General features: G+C 47.6%; 1 protein-coding gene across 1 annotated transcript; it reads left to right on the top strand.

Moving 5' to 3' along the window:
* The first annotated feature begins 380 nt into the window (after nt 1-380).
* LOC144122718 (uncharacterized) lies at nt 381-16,358 on the top strand. The gene is made up of 7 exons (XM_077655814.1): nt 381-907; nt 1,025-1,329; nt 2,073-2,302; nt 9,762-9,898; nt 15,310-15,363; nt 15,592-15,764; nt 16,354-16,358. Exons 1-7 carry the CDS (start codon nt 693-695, stop codon nt 16,356-16,358), a joined length of 1,119 nt encoding a protein of 372 aa, XP_077511940.1. The 5' UTR covers nt 381-692.
* The last annotated feature ends 1,474 nt before the right edge of the window (nt 16,359-17,832 follow it).

The raw sequence follows: 17,832 nt of genomic DNA, 5'->3' as shown, positions 1-17,832 counted from the left end.
ATTTTTCTGCGGCTGAGCATTTCAATTTTGTTGGTGCAACTTGACACCTTAGGCCCCCTCAGCCGTGTCGCCTTCATCTTTTGTTGTTTTTAGTCCTGTGTTGCCGTCATTTCGCTCAGTTATAAATAATTGTCATGGAGGACCTTGTCCAGCGTAGACATCGCCAGTGTCAGGGCTGTATAGGATGCCATAAAATAAAACTCCAACTTTAAGTGTTTGTTAAGATGACTCCTCCCAAGGCATGCGGGCCACAGTGTGTGCCGGAAGCGGCTTTTTGGGAAGGCGCTGCCAGTGGTCTTTTCATCTACATTTACCTGGAGGCCGCAGCACTTTTCAGGAGCGAGGAATAAAAATCGTGAAATTCTGCTAATCACCCTTCTTTGCAGAGTGTGAGTTCAAATCTTTTTTTTATATTTTTCGCACTTTTTCATTACACCTTTCTCAGTGCGCTTGTATGAGCACCTTGGTTCGTCGGCCACCTTGCGTTGATATTAATGGCGCACGAACACGTGCGACGAAAACGAAGAGGGCGCCAGTGCTCACGGCCATCGCGGCTCCACCACCGCGAGCTCTCGCTTCTGCGTGCCCCCGAGGACCTTTTGTTGCGTCAGCCGCCGGCAGCCAGGTGTTCTCGCCGCCCAACAGCCAAACTACCGCTTGCGAGCAGTAGAGTTTAGCTCGCCCTGCGGGGTATGACCCACGCGGGTGGCTCTTCATATGCGCAGCGAAGTGCAGCTCTGTCTTCCGCGGCCACCAGCACGCAGCATCAATCGAACCACCAAAAACGCTGTTGCAACTTCGGGAAGCGGCAGGGACCGACCTACGATTCGCAGCTTTTCCTGATGCCCTGCAGGGTGTTCGAGGAGACCTCCTCCCGCCGTGCCCTGTTCATCCAACGCCATTCCAGGTAGGGGTCCACGCTCTGCCTTGTCTGTGTGCACTGCTCTAAGGCCAACTTGCCCCTGTGCTTTCTCACGGCGCCTACATGCCCCCCCCCCCCCCCTACCCCGCTCTTTTTTTTCAGGAATGTAGGTAGGAACCGCTCAAAGAATGTCCAAGGCGTTCGGCGCACGCTCCTTCCCCCAGAAGACGGGGCCTGGTTGGAGCGCATTCCTGCACTGAATACACAGCCATGCATTGTGCCACGCTACCACAGAGGCAGCGCCAAGGCTGTGGTCTGGCCGTTCGTCGCCGAGCAACACCAGGCTGTCATCGTCGCCGCAACGGAGCGGAAAATCCGGGACAGCCCTCACTATGCGGCCGCCCCAGGTTCGTCCAAAGTGGAAGGCCATAGAGTGCACGGGCGCCGACGATCCAGCTACCCCCGGGGTAAGTATGGGCCCCCACCCACATACAGAATAGCGTCGTAAAGAGCACACTAACATGCACTCTCGTAGCTTTAATAATGAGAAACCTGATGAGAACTTTGTGTTTCATGTGCTGTCACGATAAGATCCGCCTGATCGAAACCCTTGACGAAATCCTTGATAGAGCCTGAATGGCCTAAGTTTATTCTTTTTTATGGTAATCCAGTGTTCTTAATTTGTTTGATTTCGCTGGACAAAATGCATGAAATTATTGATATTCTGTGCGCGCATCCTACAGTGTGGGCGGCTAAGAGCCGCTATTTCGAAACAAGCTATATAATATCTCGTCATATTTACCTTTTTCATTTCGAGGTTCATGATTTAAAACATAAATAACTGTTAGTGCACAAACTGCAATCGATTACAATGTTTCCTCTCACTAACTTCAGAATAGTTTTTAGAGAGTGCAGAAAGATCTCCTTCATAAACTCAAACCATGTTCGCGAAAGCTCAACTTCTTTTCAACGTAGAATTCCTTCCACGTTCAGTTATATTTAATGATGCGTGAACTGTCTGGTGGATGGCAATGACCTCGGAACCAACCACAACTCTCCGGAGTACCACGCGTATGGAGATCTGTACTTAGATTCTGAAAATTTGCTGCAATCAATAACACAGGTCTCGTGGAGGAATGTGCAGCGTTTTCGGTAGATATAAGAGCAGCCTCGCGAAGAAAAGCAAGCTTCCTGCCATCTATCTTTCCAGTTGAGAAAGTACAGTCGGGAAGACTTCCGCACACAATTCCCTCGACTGTTGACCCATCCACACGTCGACCTGGAGAAAAGAACTTGCTTTCGCACCGCAACTTGAGGCCACCACCGGAACAACCAGGGTTCGGACTCCTCCATTTGGAATCTCAGGCGCGAAACCTGCCTCCCGCAAGGCCCCATCTTGGAGAGGTGCATGCAGATCTCGCTGCTGCTGCCGCCCTGCGTGTGAGTTGGAAATGTGAAAAAGCCGGCCGCCTTTAGATTATTTCGTGTACCATGCTACGTTCTAGAGTACGCGCCGCTCTTAATCGCGGTTGTGTTTGACGTAGGTCATGCTGCGCTGTTTAGAGCGTCTATTGCACGCAGGAGGTGCCGTTGGCGCAAATGCGCTTTTATTTTTACACAACTCACATACTGCGCGGGAGGCAGCAATCAATACTTAAATTTGGTGCAAAAGTAGCACCTGTTAGCCTGAATCAAAATATCAAGCGCACGGAAGCTATCGAGAAGAAAACGCCATCGATTACTCCGTGGGCATTACTTTCGTATTTACGATTGCTCAGTGCTGTAACCATGGCCGTGTGCCGTTTCGTGCAGAACTATTCTGGGGCAGTCAAGGTGCAGAATGCTTTTCAGTTCTATTTTATTGAGTGGGCAAACATTCCCACTCCTGAAAAGACGCTTCAAGCGAAGTTTAAGAAATTATTTTAAAATTGCCGGGAAAAAAATGTACATAGAGTTTATCCTGAGGGCCGAAAGCACTCTAGGATTACTAATCGTTTTTTTTCTTATTTGTGGAGGAAACATGTTTTCTGCTACATTGAATGCAGGTATATGAGCTGCGGAAATCGCAGTCACAAAACGCAACGGGCGAAATTTCTCTTATTGTCTCATTTGCGGAATACATCTACCTGTGATCAATATGAACCAACTTCTCCAGAAAGTTTTAGCTAGACCGTACAGCAATGAAACAGCGCAAAATAACGGGCAAGAGTTCAAAGAGCGACAGGCACAGCAACGAACATAAAACTGTGTGTATTTCATGCGATATCGCAATTAATACAGAAGGCATACAAGACAAGCAGGACGACATCAATCTAATATCGTCATACTTACTGGCACATATCTAAGAAGCCTTTCTCTTTCTTAGAGAGGCGGAGCGAAGCCACACTCAAGCACTTGTCTCCTCTTCTATGGATAACAAAAGCTTCGTACAGTTCTCCTTTTCATTGGACCTGCGCATGTGCGGAGATCTTTGCATTTTTGAAAAAGAGGAACGGATTTTCACACTGTTTCATGCTTGGCTTGTGTATGCCGGCCAGACTGACTGTTGTTTAAAGGACACATTAAGAAAGCACGCAAAAGATCTCAGAGTTGGCAGAGGTATTACTATAGCCTAGCATTCGACCGCGTGCAAATTCATTCCTTGGTTTCAAAAATGCAAATTGCTTCGCACTTACGCATGTGTAAAGAAAACGAGAACTCTACCAAGATTTCGTTATTCATAAAAGAGGCGCTAAGTGCTTGACAGTGCCTGATTTTAGCCTATCGAAGAAAGAGAAAGGCTTCTTAGATATGGACCATTAAGTATGACGATATTGAATTGACGTTCAACTTCTGTTGTATGCCTTGTGTGTTATTGCGATAGAGCATAAAATGCACTCAACTGTAAGTTCGGCGCTTCGTCTGTAGCTTCTTGCTCTCCTGTTTTTCTCCCCGTTCCCTTGATATCATCTGGTACCAATTGGCCTAGCAATCTTCCCCTTAACTGACGCATTGTTCACCACGGCAGCGCCGTAAAAGAAAATGCATTGGTGACAGGCGAGACTGGCTGCTGCTCTGCTGTCTCCACTTTTGTGCCACCACGTATACCTTTTCACATTTGCATTTTTGAGCGCAGCAATATGGACACTGGGCTGTGAAAGCAGTCCATTGATTGGCGGATTTTATACAGGCACCTAATGCGCCTGCGCAGCATAGTATAGCACATACGCGCGCTCACATACTCAGCAATTATACACAAAAGTATTCATGAAAAGAAAAGTTTTTATGAACGCATTTTATTCATATATTCAATATTTCACTCGCAATAAATATATCCGCAGATCTCCCGTCGGCAGGCATGCATATTTTTGCTTTTAAGTTTTTTGCGATCGTGAAAAACTTTCCCCCATTGGTTTTATATGGCGGTCTTAATTCCTCGATGTTAGCGATGGAAACACTTTAAAAGAAAACTTCTGGTACTGTTTTGAAGAACAAACCATAACCTTAAAAATTTACATAACAGTACCTTATAATTTTTCAGTATTCAAAATTTTTATGATAAATGTTGTACATGGAAGCTGTGAACAGTGAAAAGGTGTATAGAATGCCTGTGTAAGAATACAGGGTGACTTCTTTAAAGTTTTACAGATTTTAATTTTAAAAGCTATTAGAGATACACTAGCGCGGTCTCTTAAGCTGGATTGTACAGCTAGGCTGAAACTATGTACCTTATATGGAACAACATTTAGATGACTAATTGACATTATTGACTGATGCATTATATATTTTGATTTCAGGAGGCAATGTATTATTGCAAGATTGGTGGCCGTCAACAACGAAGGTGTGCCTCTTTTTTTAAATTTTGTTAACTGGCAATGTGGTTGGAAATATCGAACGTTAAAATATGCATTTGAAAACTTCTTGAGCCAACGTTCTCGTATTTACCCCAATATAGTGTCGCTGCGCGTGGTACTGTCTCCGAAATCAATTCAACTTCATCTTCGTCGTTAAGTACCCCAACTGCGCCTGTATGTGACACGTAAGAAGTGTGAGAGACGCCATATTGTAAAAAATGTATGCAGGAAAGAAAAGTAAACGAGAATTCAATTGAGCAGTATTTACGTTCAATATTTCCAATTGCAATGCCGGTTAAGAAAATTTAAGACCCATCTTGTCACCTTTTCAGGGCTCACCTGCAATGTTGACAGCTATCAATTTCTCTCTATAACCCTGACTCATTATGCAGGGTTTGTCCGAAAAGTAATGTCACTGATTGTACTGTGAAGCGGCTACGCGTCGCGGCGGATTGCTGGAGGGGAAGTTAGCTACGCACGCGCGGTCGGACAGTTATCCGCCACCATCTGCAGACTAAGGCAAGGCTTTTCCGTAAAATTCGTTTTCATCTCCCGTGCAAGGCGTAATGAAGCGATCGTTACTACAAAGGATTGCCGTAAATTTTGTGTTATACTCTGCATGTTTGCAGTGGAAAATTTTCATCGATAAAGACGGCCTTTGGTGATAATTGTTTGTCGGGACATCGAGTCTACCGGTGGCACAATGCTTTTTTAGAGTCTTCAACACGCCAGGCATGATGCCCGCTCTAGAGGGCCATTAACAACCATCACCGAATGAAATGTGATGCTTGTGAGAGATCTTTTGACCTCAGACCCTCGTTTGAGTATCCGTTTAGTGGCTTGGAGAATAAAAAATCAAAAAATTACCGCCCATAAGATTTTGACGAACAATTTGCAGATGAGAAAAGTTTGCACGACGACTGTGCCCAAAGTTTTATCGGATCGACGACCAAAAGTCTCACCGTGTTCAAACGCTCCGGCACCTTTGAAGCTTTTGTGAAAGTGACCGTCAGTTTTTTGAAAACGTGGTCACAGGTGACGAGGCTTGGGTGTTTGAATACCAGTATGACCCCCAGAAACATGCAGCAGCGAAATATGCTGCATGCGAGACAGCAAAGTGAGTGACCAGGGGAAAACCTTGGCGTCCCCTCGCCCCAAGAAAGCCACGTTGAGCTAGTCAAAGGTCAAGACCAGCATTGTGCACTTAAGGGCTTCTAAACCATGAGTTTGTAGCCCTTCCACATGGTACACCCGTCAACACCATATTCTACGTGGACGTGCTCAAGAGACTCAAAGGATTCATAGTGTCCTGCCAGACATCGTGTGAGATTGAAAACTTTGTCATGACAACGCGCGAGCCCACACCGCCTTCCTCGTGACCCGCTTCCTGGCCGAGTCAAAGGTGACAACGGTTCCCCAGCCGCAATGGAATCCTGACGTGGCTCCCCCAGACCTATTTATCTTTGCGTGATTGAGAACTCCCATGAAAGGATATCATATGCGGACAGTTGACAAAGTTGCGACAGAGATTCACACAAAACTTGAAGGCAATCCTTTGTTCCAAGGGAACTGCTTAGGAGGCCTACCGTGATGCCTTCAATGTCTGAAAATCTTGCTGGAAGCGATATATCGACGCAGGAGGAGCCTATTTTGAAACCTATTATGTGTTGTACCGATTTTATCAAAAATTTCTTTAATCGTCTCACTGACATTAGTTTTCCGACATATCTTGTATAAAAACTAAAAAGTTTCAAAGTAATAAAGTTAGTCAAATAAGTATTGATGAACATAAGGTCCGCCTGGTTGTACTAAGCTCAAGAGACCTCACTGACGTATCTCTCTGTTTTTGAAATTAAAAATCTGTAAAGAATAAATCAAAAATCACCATGTCTATTTAGGTGTGGCAATCGGCCCACGGCTCGTCCGGATCTTGTTCGTCGCTCTTCGTACTTCTTTTGAATGCAGGCAGATGGATCCGCTCGATGTAGGCTTGTCAAGTCGCCGAGCTGCGGTGGCCATACTGCTGGTGTTGCGGGATCGTTCAGTGCCGCGGAAAGTTCTATGTGTGCTTGTTTAAGTGCCGCCAGGCAGAGAGATTGAAACTGCTATCGACACGGTGATAATTTGTTACTTCGTGTTCTGCTTGTTGGGGCTGCATGAATGGACAGAACAGCAGAGAGGACGCGGTCCGTCGGTTCTTTGGATCTCGTTATGAAAATACGTTCACTGCAGGGTTTTTCGTTCATCCAGAGGCACGAATACCGAGAACACGGTAAATTATACCGCAACTTAATGATAAATGGTCGGCCTCAATGGTAACGTTCGAATGTTTGGGCAAAACACTTGCGCCTACATTTAAACATTGCTTTATCAGTATAATTACCCGAAACTGTGACGCGATTAGGATCACTGTGCAGAGAATGTGGCTAACTTTAGTGACCTATGTTGTTTGATAGGGACAGAAATCTCAAGGGCATTTCCGCATTCCGCCTGCTTCACAAATACTGCCTGCGAAGCCGGTAATGGGACACGCACTGTCATGCCCGGCAGCAGAACGCCTCCGCCGCTATACGCACGAGCGCCGGAATCGAAAGGCAACCAAGAGTACGGCATTTTAGTAACTAGTGCAGTGCACTTTTCAGCGCTGTGCAGCGAAGTCAAGATGATTTGAGAAAAGGGTAGTGACATTCCTTGCGCAGTGCTCATCTTTTACTCCGACAACGATGATGCTAAAAGACTGGCGTGCATGGAGAGATAATATTGGACTCTGTAAAGTGGACTTGGGGGACTTTGAGGTGGAGAACTGCAGCTGGTCTGCTAAGGTAATGTGTTGCCCTTAATAATGTTTTGCCATAAAATTCTCCTACGATCATTCGAATATTGTGAATACTATACAGCTATTCGAATACTTTACAGCTGTATAGTATAATCTTTCTGGCTTATTTTCTTTCTTTCATACCACCGAGTTTTGTGGCACCAAAATGAATAGTGGGCTGGAACTGCTGGAGGCCGTGAGATCGCCAACCAAAATTAACTGGAGCTCTACCATGCCACCTCACATCTAGTGTGCCTACGTTAGAGGGTCTTCGGAAGGTGAGGAGTGATAGTTACATACTAGGGAGGGTCCATGCCGCTGTTAGTAGCGCAAGTTATTTTGTTTCCTGACATCGGGACCTCCAGAGTTTTGAGCAAGGGGATACCTTCGTGGTAACGGCGCTCGGCTACTGTGCCGGAGAACATGGGTTCAGCCCCGGCTGCGGCGACCGCGTTTCGAGCAAAAGGCGCCCATGTGCTTTGCGATGCCAGCGCACATTAAAGCGTTTCAGGTGGCATGAATTATTGCGGAGCACTCCAGCCCGACTTCCCTTATATAGACGATATGTCGCTCCGGGGAGTTACACTGCACAATTCACTATATTATTTAATCCACAGCGGCCGTAATGGCCATGTGTGTCACAAAAAATTTATTTCAACAAGTGGACTTACTTAGAGATGTAATTTCTTGTATTCATCAGATTAGGCACGAAACAGTTAGTCGCAGCTTGATGGTCAATTTTGTGGCAGCCAGGCTGTGGCAGCAGTTTTGTCAAACACTGCATCACTATACTTGCACCATAAATACGTAACTTTTCAGGAACATACCTCCACGAAAATGCCGGACTGAAAACTACATAATGCATGGCCGTTCGGTTGCAGTACCCTACCTAATCTGGTGAAATCTATGCGCTGTAGTTCGAGGAGAGCATGAACCGAAGGAGCTTTAAAACGCGGCACTCGATTCACGGAAGTCTGCTAGTCCGAACAGCAGCTGGGTACTAAGCACACATTACCCATGATCGTGTCGAGTGCCTTCGAGCCCGGTTCGACTGCGTAGCTGTACAGCGCAAAGGCGGCGGCAAGGCGGCGGCAACCTCCCACGGGCCCCGAACGCGCCCTCACGGGAGCTTGAGCAACGATCACCGAGGGTGGTGCCAAACCGCGACACAAAACACTAGGTTTAGCAGAAGTTGTTCGTGCAGGGTTCCCACTGCGCCATACAAGCAGAGAAGCTAACGCTCATGCATTGAGGTGCATTGCGGCAGCACAAAACGTCCAAAAACACAGCTTGACACGCCACCGAAAGCCGGGTACGCCGATTAGGTACACGCACGCCACTCAGCATTCGGTAGGCCCACGGCCCGCCGCAGTTTCTGTTGTAGTGAGATGAATATTTCATTACGGATATGAACCTTAAAATTAAAAGCAGCATTGCGCTTTTACATACCTACGAGAAATTCTCAGATTAATCTCTATGGTGCCGGCCGTTACGGCCAGTTCCTTGCAGAAGTCATTGCGGTGCGCCTTCTGTGCACGGTTTGGACAGCGGAATTTTGGGCCCACACCCTGCGCTGCCTCCTGGCTTGGGTCTGCGCACACAGCCAGGCTGCACTTCTTGTTCTGCTCCGGCCGGCAGGAGCCACTGCTGCTACCACCCTGCGTGGAACTGGTTCGAAACGGGAGACTCCGCCTTCTGGGAGGACGTGCAGCGGAAACAAGGAGGCGGCCCCGACAAGCTTGGTGCCCCGCTCCTCTGTCGTCCCGCCCGCACTGGTTATCCACAGGAGCAGAAACGAGGAGGTGACCTCGAAAAGCTGGGTGCCCCGCTCCTTTGTTGTTCCGTGTCTACGGTCTACCCACATGAGCGGAGACGAAGAGGCGGCCCCGAGAGGACGGATGCCCCGCTCCTTTGTAGTTCCGCGTCCACAGGCTACCCACAGGAGCGGAGACGAGGAGGCGGCCCCGACAAGATGGGTGCCCCGCTCCTTTCTGTTCCGCGCGCACCGGCTACCCACAGGAGCAGAGACTAGGAGGCGGCCCGACAAGATGGGTGACCCGCTCCTTTCTTGTCCCGCGTCCACTGGCTACCCACAGAAGCGGAGACGAGGAGGCGGCCCCGACTCCTTGGTGCCCCGCTCTCTTGTTGTCTTGCGTCCACTGGTTACCAAGAGGAGCGGAGACGATGAAGCGATCTCGACAAGCTTTGAGCCCTGCTCGGTTGTTGTTCCGCGTTCACTGGCTGCCCACAGGAGCGAAGACGAGGAAGCGGCCCCGACAACCTGGGTGCACCTCGCCTCTGTCGGCCCGCGTGCACTGACTACCCACAGGAGCGGAGACGAGGAGGCGGCCCCGGCAGGCTGGGCGCCCTGCTCATCTGTCTTTGCGCGTGAGCTGGCTACCTAGAGGAGCGGAGGCGAGGAGTCGGCACGGGCAATTTCGGTGCCGCACTTCTCTGTGGTCCCCGTGCCTGGCTACCAATAGGAGCGGAGACGAGGAGGTGGCCCCGTCGATCTCGGTGCCTTGCTTTTCTGTGGTCCCACGTGCACTGGCTGTCAACAGCAGCGGATACGAGGAGGCGGCCCTGATAAACTAGAGTCACCCGCCCTTCTGCCGGGCCTCGTGCATCAGCTGAACTCCCGGCACCATTTTGGTCGGATGGCGGCGCGGCTGGAGGGGTGGTTGTGAAATTGTGGTTGCTAGGTGTTGCAATAGGCTAATGATCTAGCTGCTGCAGCTGCTGCTGCTGCTGGGGTCGGGGACCTGCGTCTGGCCAGCGAGGACCTCCTTTTGTTTATATATCTACTTACTTACTTTTTATTCTGGCTTCTATTACTATGCAGGCTGCGACGATTAAAAACAATAAAATGCATTCCGTATCTTTTATACTGAGGTCGTTGGCCTCTTCAATTGTCCGAGTAGAGGCGGGCATATAGTTCTAATTGACTTTAGCTTTAGGAGGAGTGGTTTGTTGCAGTGTTAGCGGTCTTAAATAGCTTACTATCAATGTATGGAGCTAGAGAAGACTAGGTTGAAATGTCGAGAAGCCCACGCCAACTATCGATTAATTCTATAAAAAGATGAGGAATAAAATTTTAATGCAGGATAAAAATGGTAATTATTTTTTCCCTTCACGGGACTCTTAAAACCTATTTTTGTTGAGAAAAAGGAGCTAGGTGCGATGCTGGAACGCTTGCAAGACGAAGATATGTGACCTGACCAAATATCGCACTGTGTACGCAGATGTTGATATTGACTGAGGACAAGCAGGTCACCTCAAGCGAAATTCGAGCACAACAAAAGTGGCTTCGAGGTCGCCTAGCCATTGGGTGCATAAAAAGTGTACACTGCTTTTATATGTTGACATATTTGTCCAGTTAATTGTAACTGGCGTTTCGAGACGGTGTTGTAGGCATGCGTTTTCTCGTAACAGTAATTTTCATTTTATGCACCAGACGTCCACACTATAAACACAATGGTGACAGTTATGAGGTCATCTGAATTTTCTTGACAGTGCATTTATAGCTTTTTCGTCGCCTCCTAGTAGATCTACTTCTTCGGGAAAGATTTTGCACAAACGGCAGTGACAACTGGCTCTCGTAAAGAAGCGACGGCGATCAGAAGGCTCTGAGAAACACGTACCTAAAAAAGTGAAAAATATTGAGCAATATATAATTTTTTTTAAGTCAACGCACTAAGTACTGTAGGAACCGGTGTTTACGGACCAGTGTTTAGCAATCTCTCAAGTCTATCTTCATCCTCTTTTGTTGAACCTTATTTCCCGGAAGCTATGTAATTTTAATAGCTTTTCATTTATACTCAATCGTTAACCGAATCGAGCTGGTAACCGAAACCAACTAAGTTGAAATGCTGTTTTAGTGGAAGCTTTTTGGACAAGGGCAAAGTGCACTAGAGTCTTGAACCGAACCAGAAACGCTCAGCCACCAATCATGCAGAGACAACCATTGGATGTGACCTCGCTATGTACTAGCGCCGCACCAGAAACGTGTAAACCTCGCTTTGTGCATCAGTCACGTGGCGTGTTGAAGGTCTCCAGGGCAAAAAAGTTGAAGAAAACGGTGGCTTTTGCGCTGGAGACCTTCAACACGACGCCTGACTGATGCGCACATCGAGGTTGACAAGTTTCTGGGGCGGCGCTAGTAGAACGCAAGGTCACCTCCAAGAGGTCTCTCTGACTGGTGGCTGAGCGTTTCTGGTTCGTTTTGGCAAATTCCACAAGGCAAACAAACCACAATAATCCAGGGACCTGATAAGGTAATTAGACTCTTTTACCTGCTAGATTGCTTATAAGTAGCAAGAACAGTTGTACTGTAAACCCGGAACATCATGCCAGTGCCTGTTCTGCAAATCATCTGCACAGCCCTCTCATGCGCTAGCGGAAGAACGCGGGAATTTGCGTGTTCAACATATCAAGAAGCGACGTCATTACGGATGCCGCTTGAATGCTGATGGCATTAAAGCTTTCGTTCTCAAGAAAAGCCGTCCGCGTCAGGCCCTGTAACGAAATTCCTATAGGTCAAGAAGGCCATTGTGCTGTCGCGTGTCCAGTTCGTATTTCCCGCCCAGGCGACGGCTTCTTCTGCAAGACTAGTCTCCTCTCCGCTTTGTTTCTTCCTTCTCCTTACAGTTTCCTTATCGCTGGAACCAAAAATCGCGCTTCAAGCTGCCTCATCTCGCGCGCCTTACGTGTTTTGTACGAAGGCTGCCGATCTAAGAAAATAATTAATGGGCAGTCTAGTGCGCTGCCCAACGTTCCGTCCTGTATGAGTAAACTTTGAAGCTCACTGCACTGCTCATAACATTGTTTTGTTAGATCTGAAGCATTTGGAATAAACTTTCAGGGCGCCTACATTATCTCCCCCCGACGACTATCTCTTCGATGCTTTGGCGCCAGTCCAAGTCGCATTCTCCATCATTCGTGCTAAGCCTATGCCACTATCATTCATGAAAAATGCAGCTCATATTGTTGACAGCAACAGCGCGTGCAGGGTTGCAGAACTGTGCATGCGCAGAATTCAAATCCGGCTCTTAGCGTCATGTTCGATCTCCTGGTTAGGTCTCCTTTCGAATCGGGTATGTAGATAAACATGTATGAATCGAATGATGAGGTGAAGGGAAGCAGCATTTTTTGGTAATATTGCCTCTCTTCTCGATCCTCCCACATCCAGCTGGTACAGCACGGAACACTGGCCAGATAGTGCGTGCAGAAATCGGTTTTAAGTACTCCTCATTGTTGCCTTTAAAGAAGTAATAAAAGCCTAATTTTAAGGCGAAAGCATTTAATAGCTCATGCTCGGGTCCGTCCGTCTGTCCTCCCGTTACGCTCTTAGACTCGATAAGAAAAACCTTTGTGCACGATTATATTCGAACCACCATCCTTCCGTTCCGCTGCAAAGCGTGCTATTTTCAACGCTAGTTCTTTTTTTTCTTTATTGCATAGAAATAGTGCAGAAAAGTCAAATCTAAGCATGCTTACGCCTCAAAACACCAGGCCGCCATACCCCAGCATGACCCGCAGTTTTAAAACAAAAATAATCTGGGAGGTACACACAAGGATCCTGATAGGGGAGACAGGTAGGCGGCTCTTCAAGGCAGCTTGTACTCGCCGCCCCAAAGCGCATTGTTCACGAAACAAAGATTTCGACGACCGTGGTTATTCTTCGTCGCGATATATCATGCGGGCCATCCACAGACTAAATAGCCCACCAACATAAACTGATCATATGGCACAACAACGTTTTTCTCCGCAGGCAAAAACTTATATTGTTTGGTGTAAAGTCTATGTCCTTCTTAATTGTACGTTGTAAAATATGCCAGAAGAACACAGCATCAACGCACAGAATAAAACAATGGTCAAATGTCTCCGGTGTACTCCTAAGGCGGCAGTTCACCGACCATGGCGCAAGCATCTCCTTAATATGAAGTCATGCCTTGACAGGCAGCGTAGCCGTGTTCAGTTTAAAGAAGAATGGTTTTGCTGCAGAAGAAATGCACATTCGCAGAAATGTACTACGCTAAATCCTGGCAACGCATATGTAGTTCTCCTTGCCTAGGACGCTAGAGAGTGTTTGCGAAAAGACGTCGAACCAGACGTATGCTTTCAAACGCCCTCCAGTGTATCCAGCATTTAAGATTCACCAACAATTGTGTACTTAATTAACATCTTAAGCACAGATCAGTGACACAGTCAGCGATACCGCGCTAAAGGTTTTCGCCTTTCTGCACTTTAGGTCAAGAAAATGTCCCGCTGAATTTTCTTTTACACACGTTTTATCAAACACCCTATACATGCGGATTTTTTCGGAGAAATGGGTTGTTTTTATTAAAAGCCATAAAACACAACTCATTAGGGTCTTTTCTTAGCGCACCACTCTAAAAATCGTGGGCGCCGTCAAGAATTCTAAAACTGGGAAGATTTATCCACAGCTGTAATGAGACGACTGTTTGGGAGGTAGTAGAAGCTTTTAACATTGCCAAAGCAATGTTAAATTTGAGTCCACGTTCTATTTTTCTGTCAATTGTAGAGACATTTGAAAGCTCTGATCATGTTCGCCTGTAACTGATTCCATTGCGTCATGCCTGTAGTATGCTTCATCTTGCAACTGCCACTTGAGTGAGGTTAAACTAGATTAGCACATTCTTCAATTTGCGAAACTTACCGTCAGTTTTTATCCTATTGTTTCCTCGCTTATCCATAAGATGTATGATCAACTCTTCTTTGCTAATTTGTGATTCTACAGTATACTTGCTCCATACATCGAGGCGACAAAGATGAAATTTCTACTCATTATACGCCTTGTGATTTTTAATTTTTGCCTTTGGTCTTCATTTTCCCAACCAATTTTTAAGGTAAGGAAGAGGTCGCACTTCATTTCGATTCTAGGGAAAAAATTACGGTGAGTTGAAGAATGATTTCGAACCTCATTATTTTTCTGCGGCTGAGCATTTCAATTTTGTTGGTGCAACTTGACACCTTAGGCCCCCTCAGCCGTGTCGCCTTCATCTTTTGTTGTTTTTAGTCGTGTGTTGCCGTCATTTCGCTCAGTTATAAATAATTGTCATGGAGGACCTTGTCCAGCGTAGACATCGCCAGTGTCAGGGCTGTATAGGATGCCATAAAATAAAACTCCAACTTTAAGTGTTTGTTAAGATGACTCCTCCCAAGGCATGCGGGCCACAGTGTGTGCCGGAAGCGGCTTTTTGGGAAGGCGCTGCCAGTGGTCTTTTCATCTACATTTACCTGGAGGCCGCAGCACTTTTCAGGAGCGAGGAATAAAAATCGTGAAATTCTGCTAATCACCCTTCTTTGCAGAGTGTGAGTTCAAATCTGTTTTTTATATTTTTCGCACTTTTTCATTACACCTTTCTCAGTGCGCTGATATGAGCACCTTGGTTCGTCGGCCACCTTGCGTTGATATTAATGGCGCACGAACACGTGCGACGAAAACGAAGAGGGCGCCAGTGCTCACGGCCATCGCGGCTCCACCACCGCGAGCTCTCGCTTCTGCGTGCCCCCGAGGACCTTTTGTTGCGTCAGCCGCCGGCAGCCAGGTGTTCTCGCCGCCCAACAGAAAAACTACCGCTTGCGAGCAGTAGAGTTTAGCTCGCCCTGCGGGGTATGATCCACGCGGGTGGCTCTTCATATGCGCAGCGAAGTGTAGCTCTGTCTTCCGCGGCCACCAGCACGCAGCATCAATCGAACCACCAAAAACGCTGTTGCAACTTCGGGAAGCGGCAGGGACCGACCTACGATTCGCAGCTTTTCCTGATGCCCTGCAGGGTGTTCGAGGAGACCTCCTCCCGCCGAGCCCTGTTCATCCAACGCCTTTCCAGGTAGGGGTCCACGCTCTGCCTTGTCTGTGTGCACTGCTCTAAGGCCAACTTGCCCCTGTGCTTTCTCACGGCGCCTACATGCCCACCCCCCTTTTATTTTTTCAGCAATGTCGATGGGAACTGCTCCAAAAATATCCAAGGCGTTCGGCGCTCGCTTCTTCCCTCAGAATACTGGGCCCTGCTTCTTTCACTGAAGCCACAGCCTTGCCTTGTGCCACGCTACCACAGTTGCAGCGCCAAGGCTGTGGTGTGGCCGTTCGTCGCCGAACAACAGCAGCCCGTCATCGTCGCTGAAAGGGAGAGGAAAATCCGGGACAGCCCTCCCTATGCGGCCGCCGCAGGGTCGTCCAAAGTGGAAGGCCATAGAGTGCACGGGCGCCGTCGATCCAGCTACCCTCGAGGTAAGTATGGCCACCACCCACATACAGATTAGCGTCGCTGAGAACACTTCAACGTGCCCTCTCGTAGCTTTAATAATGAGAAACCTGATGTGAACTTTGTGTTTCACTTGCTGCCACGATAAGATCCGCCTGTTCGAAATGCTTGACGAAATCCTTGATAGAGCCTGAATGGCCTTAGTTTATTCTTTTCATGGTAATCCAGTGTTCTTAATGTGTTTGATTTCGCAGGACCAAATGCACGAAGTTATTAATATCCTGTGCTCAGCTCCTACAATGTGCGCTGCTTACCGGCGCTATTTCGAAAGCATGCTATGTAATATGTCATATTCTAGGTTGCTAATCTAGGCTGCTAATAAGGCTATGCTCGGGATCAGACAGTCCAATCTTATTTGTTGTCTTAGCATTCTTTTAGTTTTGAGGAAACGAAAGGCACATAGCTGGATCTCTTAGTAGGCAGACGCTTGAACTCCGAAGTCTAAAAAATTACCGCCGGCTAGATCGCGGTACGCACGTGATAATGATGCGTTAAATGGCTCCTGTTGCACCGCCTACCCTGTGTGGCTTGACCTCCTCTCCACCGCTACCGCAGGCTAGATGGAGTTACGCATGGGGCGTCTGTGCGTCACACGGCTGCTGTTGTTACCCACAACTGGTGTTTAGCTCGCGCTAAGCTATTACAGCTTTCGCTCTAAAAAAAACAATGCAGCATTCCTTAGGCGTCGAGTCGACCGGTGCTTTTCCCCTCTTCTTCGACGGAGACAGATTTTCAACATAAACAAGAAGGCAACGCTCTCAGCGCAGAGCCTCGACGCCAAAAAAAAAATAACGTTGCTACGTCGTTGCACTGAGTTACGAAACTGACGCCTTACCGCAACAAAACGGGGCGATATAAGAGACAGGAATTCAAGGAGCGACAGGCACAACACCGAACTAAAAAATGAGTGTATTTCATGCGATATCGCAATAAATACACAGAAGGCATGCGACACATGCAAAACAACATCAATCCAATATGGCCTACTTACTGGTCCATATCTAAGAAGCCGTTCTCTTTCTTCGATAGGCGAAGCGAAGGCACACTCAAGCACTTGTCGCCTCTTATATGGATAACAAAAGCTTCGTTCATTAGACGTGCGTAAGTGCGATGCACTTTGCATTTTAGAAACTGTGGAATGCCTTTCCACGCTCTCGCATGCTTGGCTAGTGTATGTCGGCCAGAAAGGCCGTTGCTTAAATGACACATTTAGAGAGCGCGCAAACGATGTCCGAGTTGCCAGAAGTATTACAAAAGCCAAGCATGCGACGGCGTGTAAATTGATTCCTCAATTTGACAAATACAAAGTGCGTCGACACCGTGTTTTGCTTCTTCGTGTTCTTCTTGCTGAGACTACATGAAGGGACAGAACAGCAGAGAGGACGCGATGGTATGGTCCTTTGGATCTTGTTATCGAGATACGTTAATTGCAGGGTTTTTTCGTTTATCAGTACGACTTCCGAGAGCACGGTTAAATACACCGCACTTAATGATAAACGGTCTGCCTCAACGTTCACGCTGCCACATTTGGGCCAAAGAACCGGCGCGTACATTTAAATAATGCTTGATCAAGCCGCCGCGGTTGCTCAGTGGTTATGGCGCTCGGCTGCTGACACGAAAGACGCGGGTACGATCCCGGCCAAGGCAGTCGAGTTTCGATGGAGGCGAAATTCTAGAGACCCCTGCGCTGTGCGATGTCACTGCACGTTAAAGAATCCTAGGTGGTCCAAATTTCCGGAGCCCTTCACTACGGCGTCCCTCATAGCCTGACTCGTTTTGGGACGTTAAACCCCACAGACCACAAATCACAAATAATGCTTGATCAGTGTAATGAGCCGATGATGCAACAAGATTAGGTTCACTGTGCAGAGAACATGGCTAACTTGAGCGACCTAGGTTCTTTAATGTGCACAGAAATCTGAAGGGCGTTTCCGCACTCCGCCTGCTTCACAAATACTGCCTCCGAAGCCAGGAATTGGAAATGCACTCTCTTGCTCGGTAGAAGAACGCCACCGCCGCTATACGCGCAAGCGC

The sequence above is a fragment of the Amblyomma americanum genome, chromosome 1, assembly GCF_052857255.1.
Source record: "Amblyomma americanum isolate KBUSLIRL-KWMA chromosome 1, ASM5285725v1, whole genome shotgun sequence".
Classification (NCBI taxonomy): domain Eukaryota; kingdom Metazoa; phylum Arthropoda; class Arachnida; order Ixodida; family Ixodidae; genus Amblyomma; species Amblyomma americanum.
The sequence above is the reverse complement of the archived record's forward strand: the minus strand, read 5'-3'. Positions and strand labels throughout refer to the sequence as shown.

Bases quoted from the DNA above. Each gene is read 5' to 3' on its own strand.
- LOC144122718 (XM_077655814.1), top strand. From the start codon at position 693: ATGACCCACGCGGGTGGCTCTTCATATGCGCAGCGAAGTGCAGCTCTG. The intron at 2,303-9,761 runs GTGAGTTGGAAA...GGCTGCCCACAG, and splicing joins CTGCTGCTGCCGCCCTGCGT to GAGCGAAGACGAGGAAGCGG. The intron at 9,899-15,309 runs GTGAGCTGGCTA...GATGCCCTGCAG, and splicing joins CTGCTCATCTGTCTTTGCGC to GGTGTTCGAGGAGACCTCCT.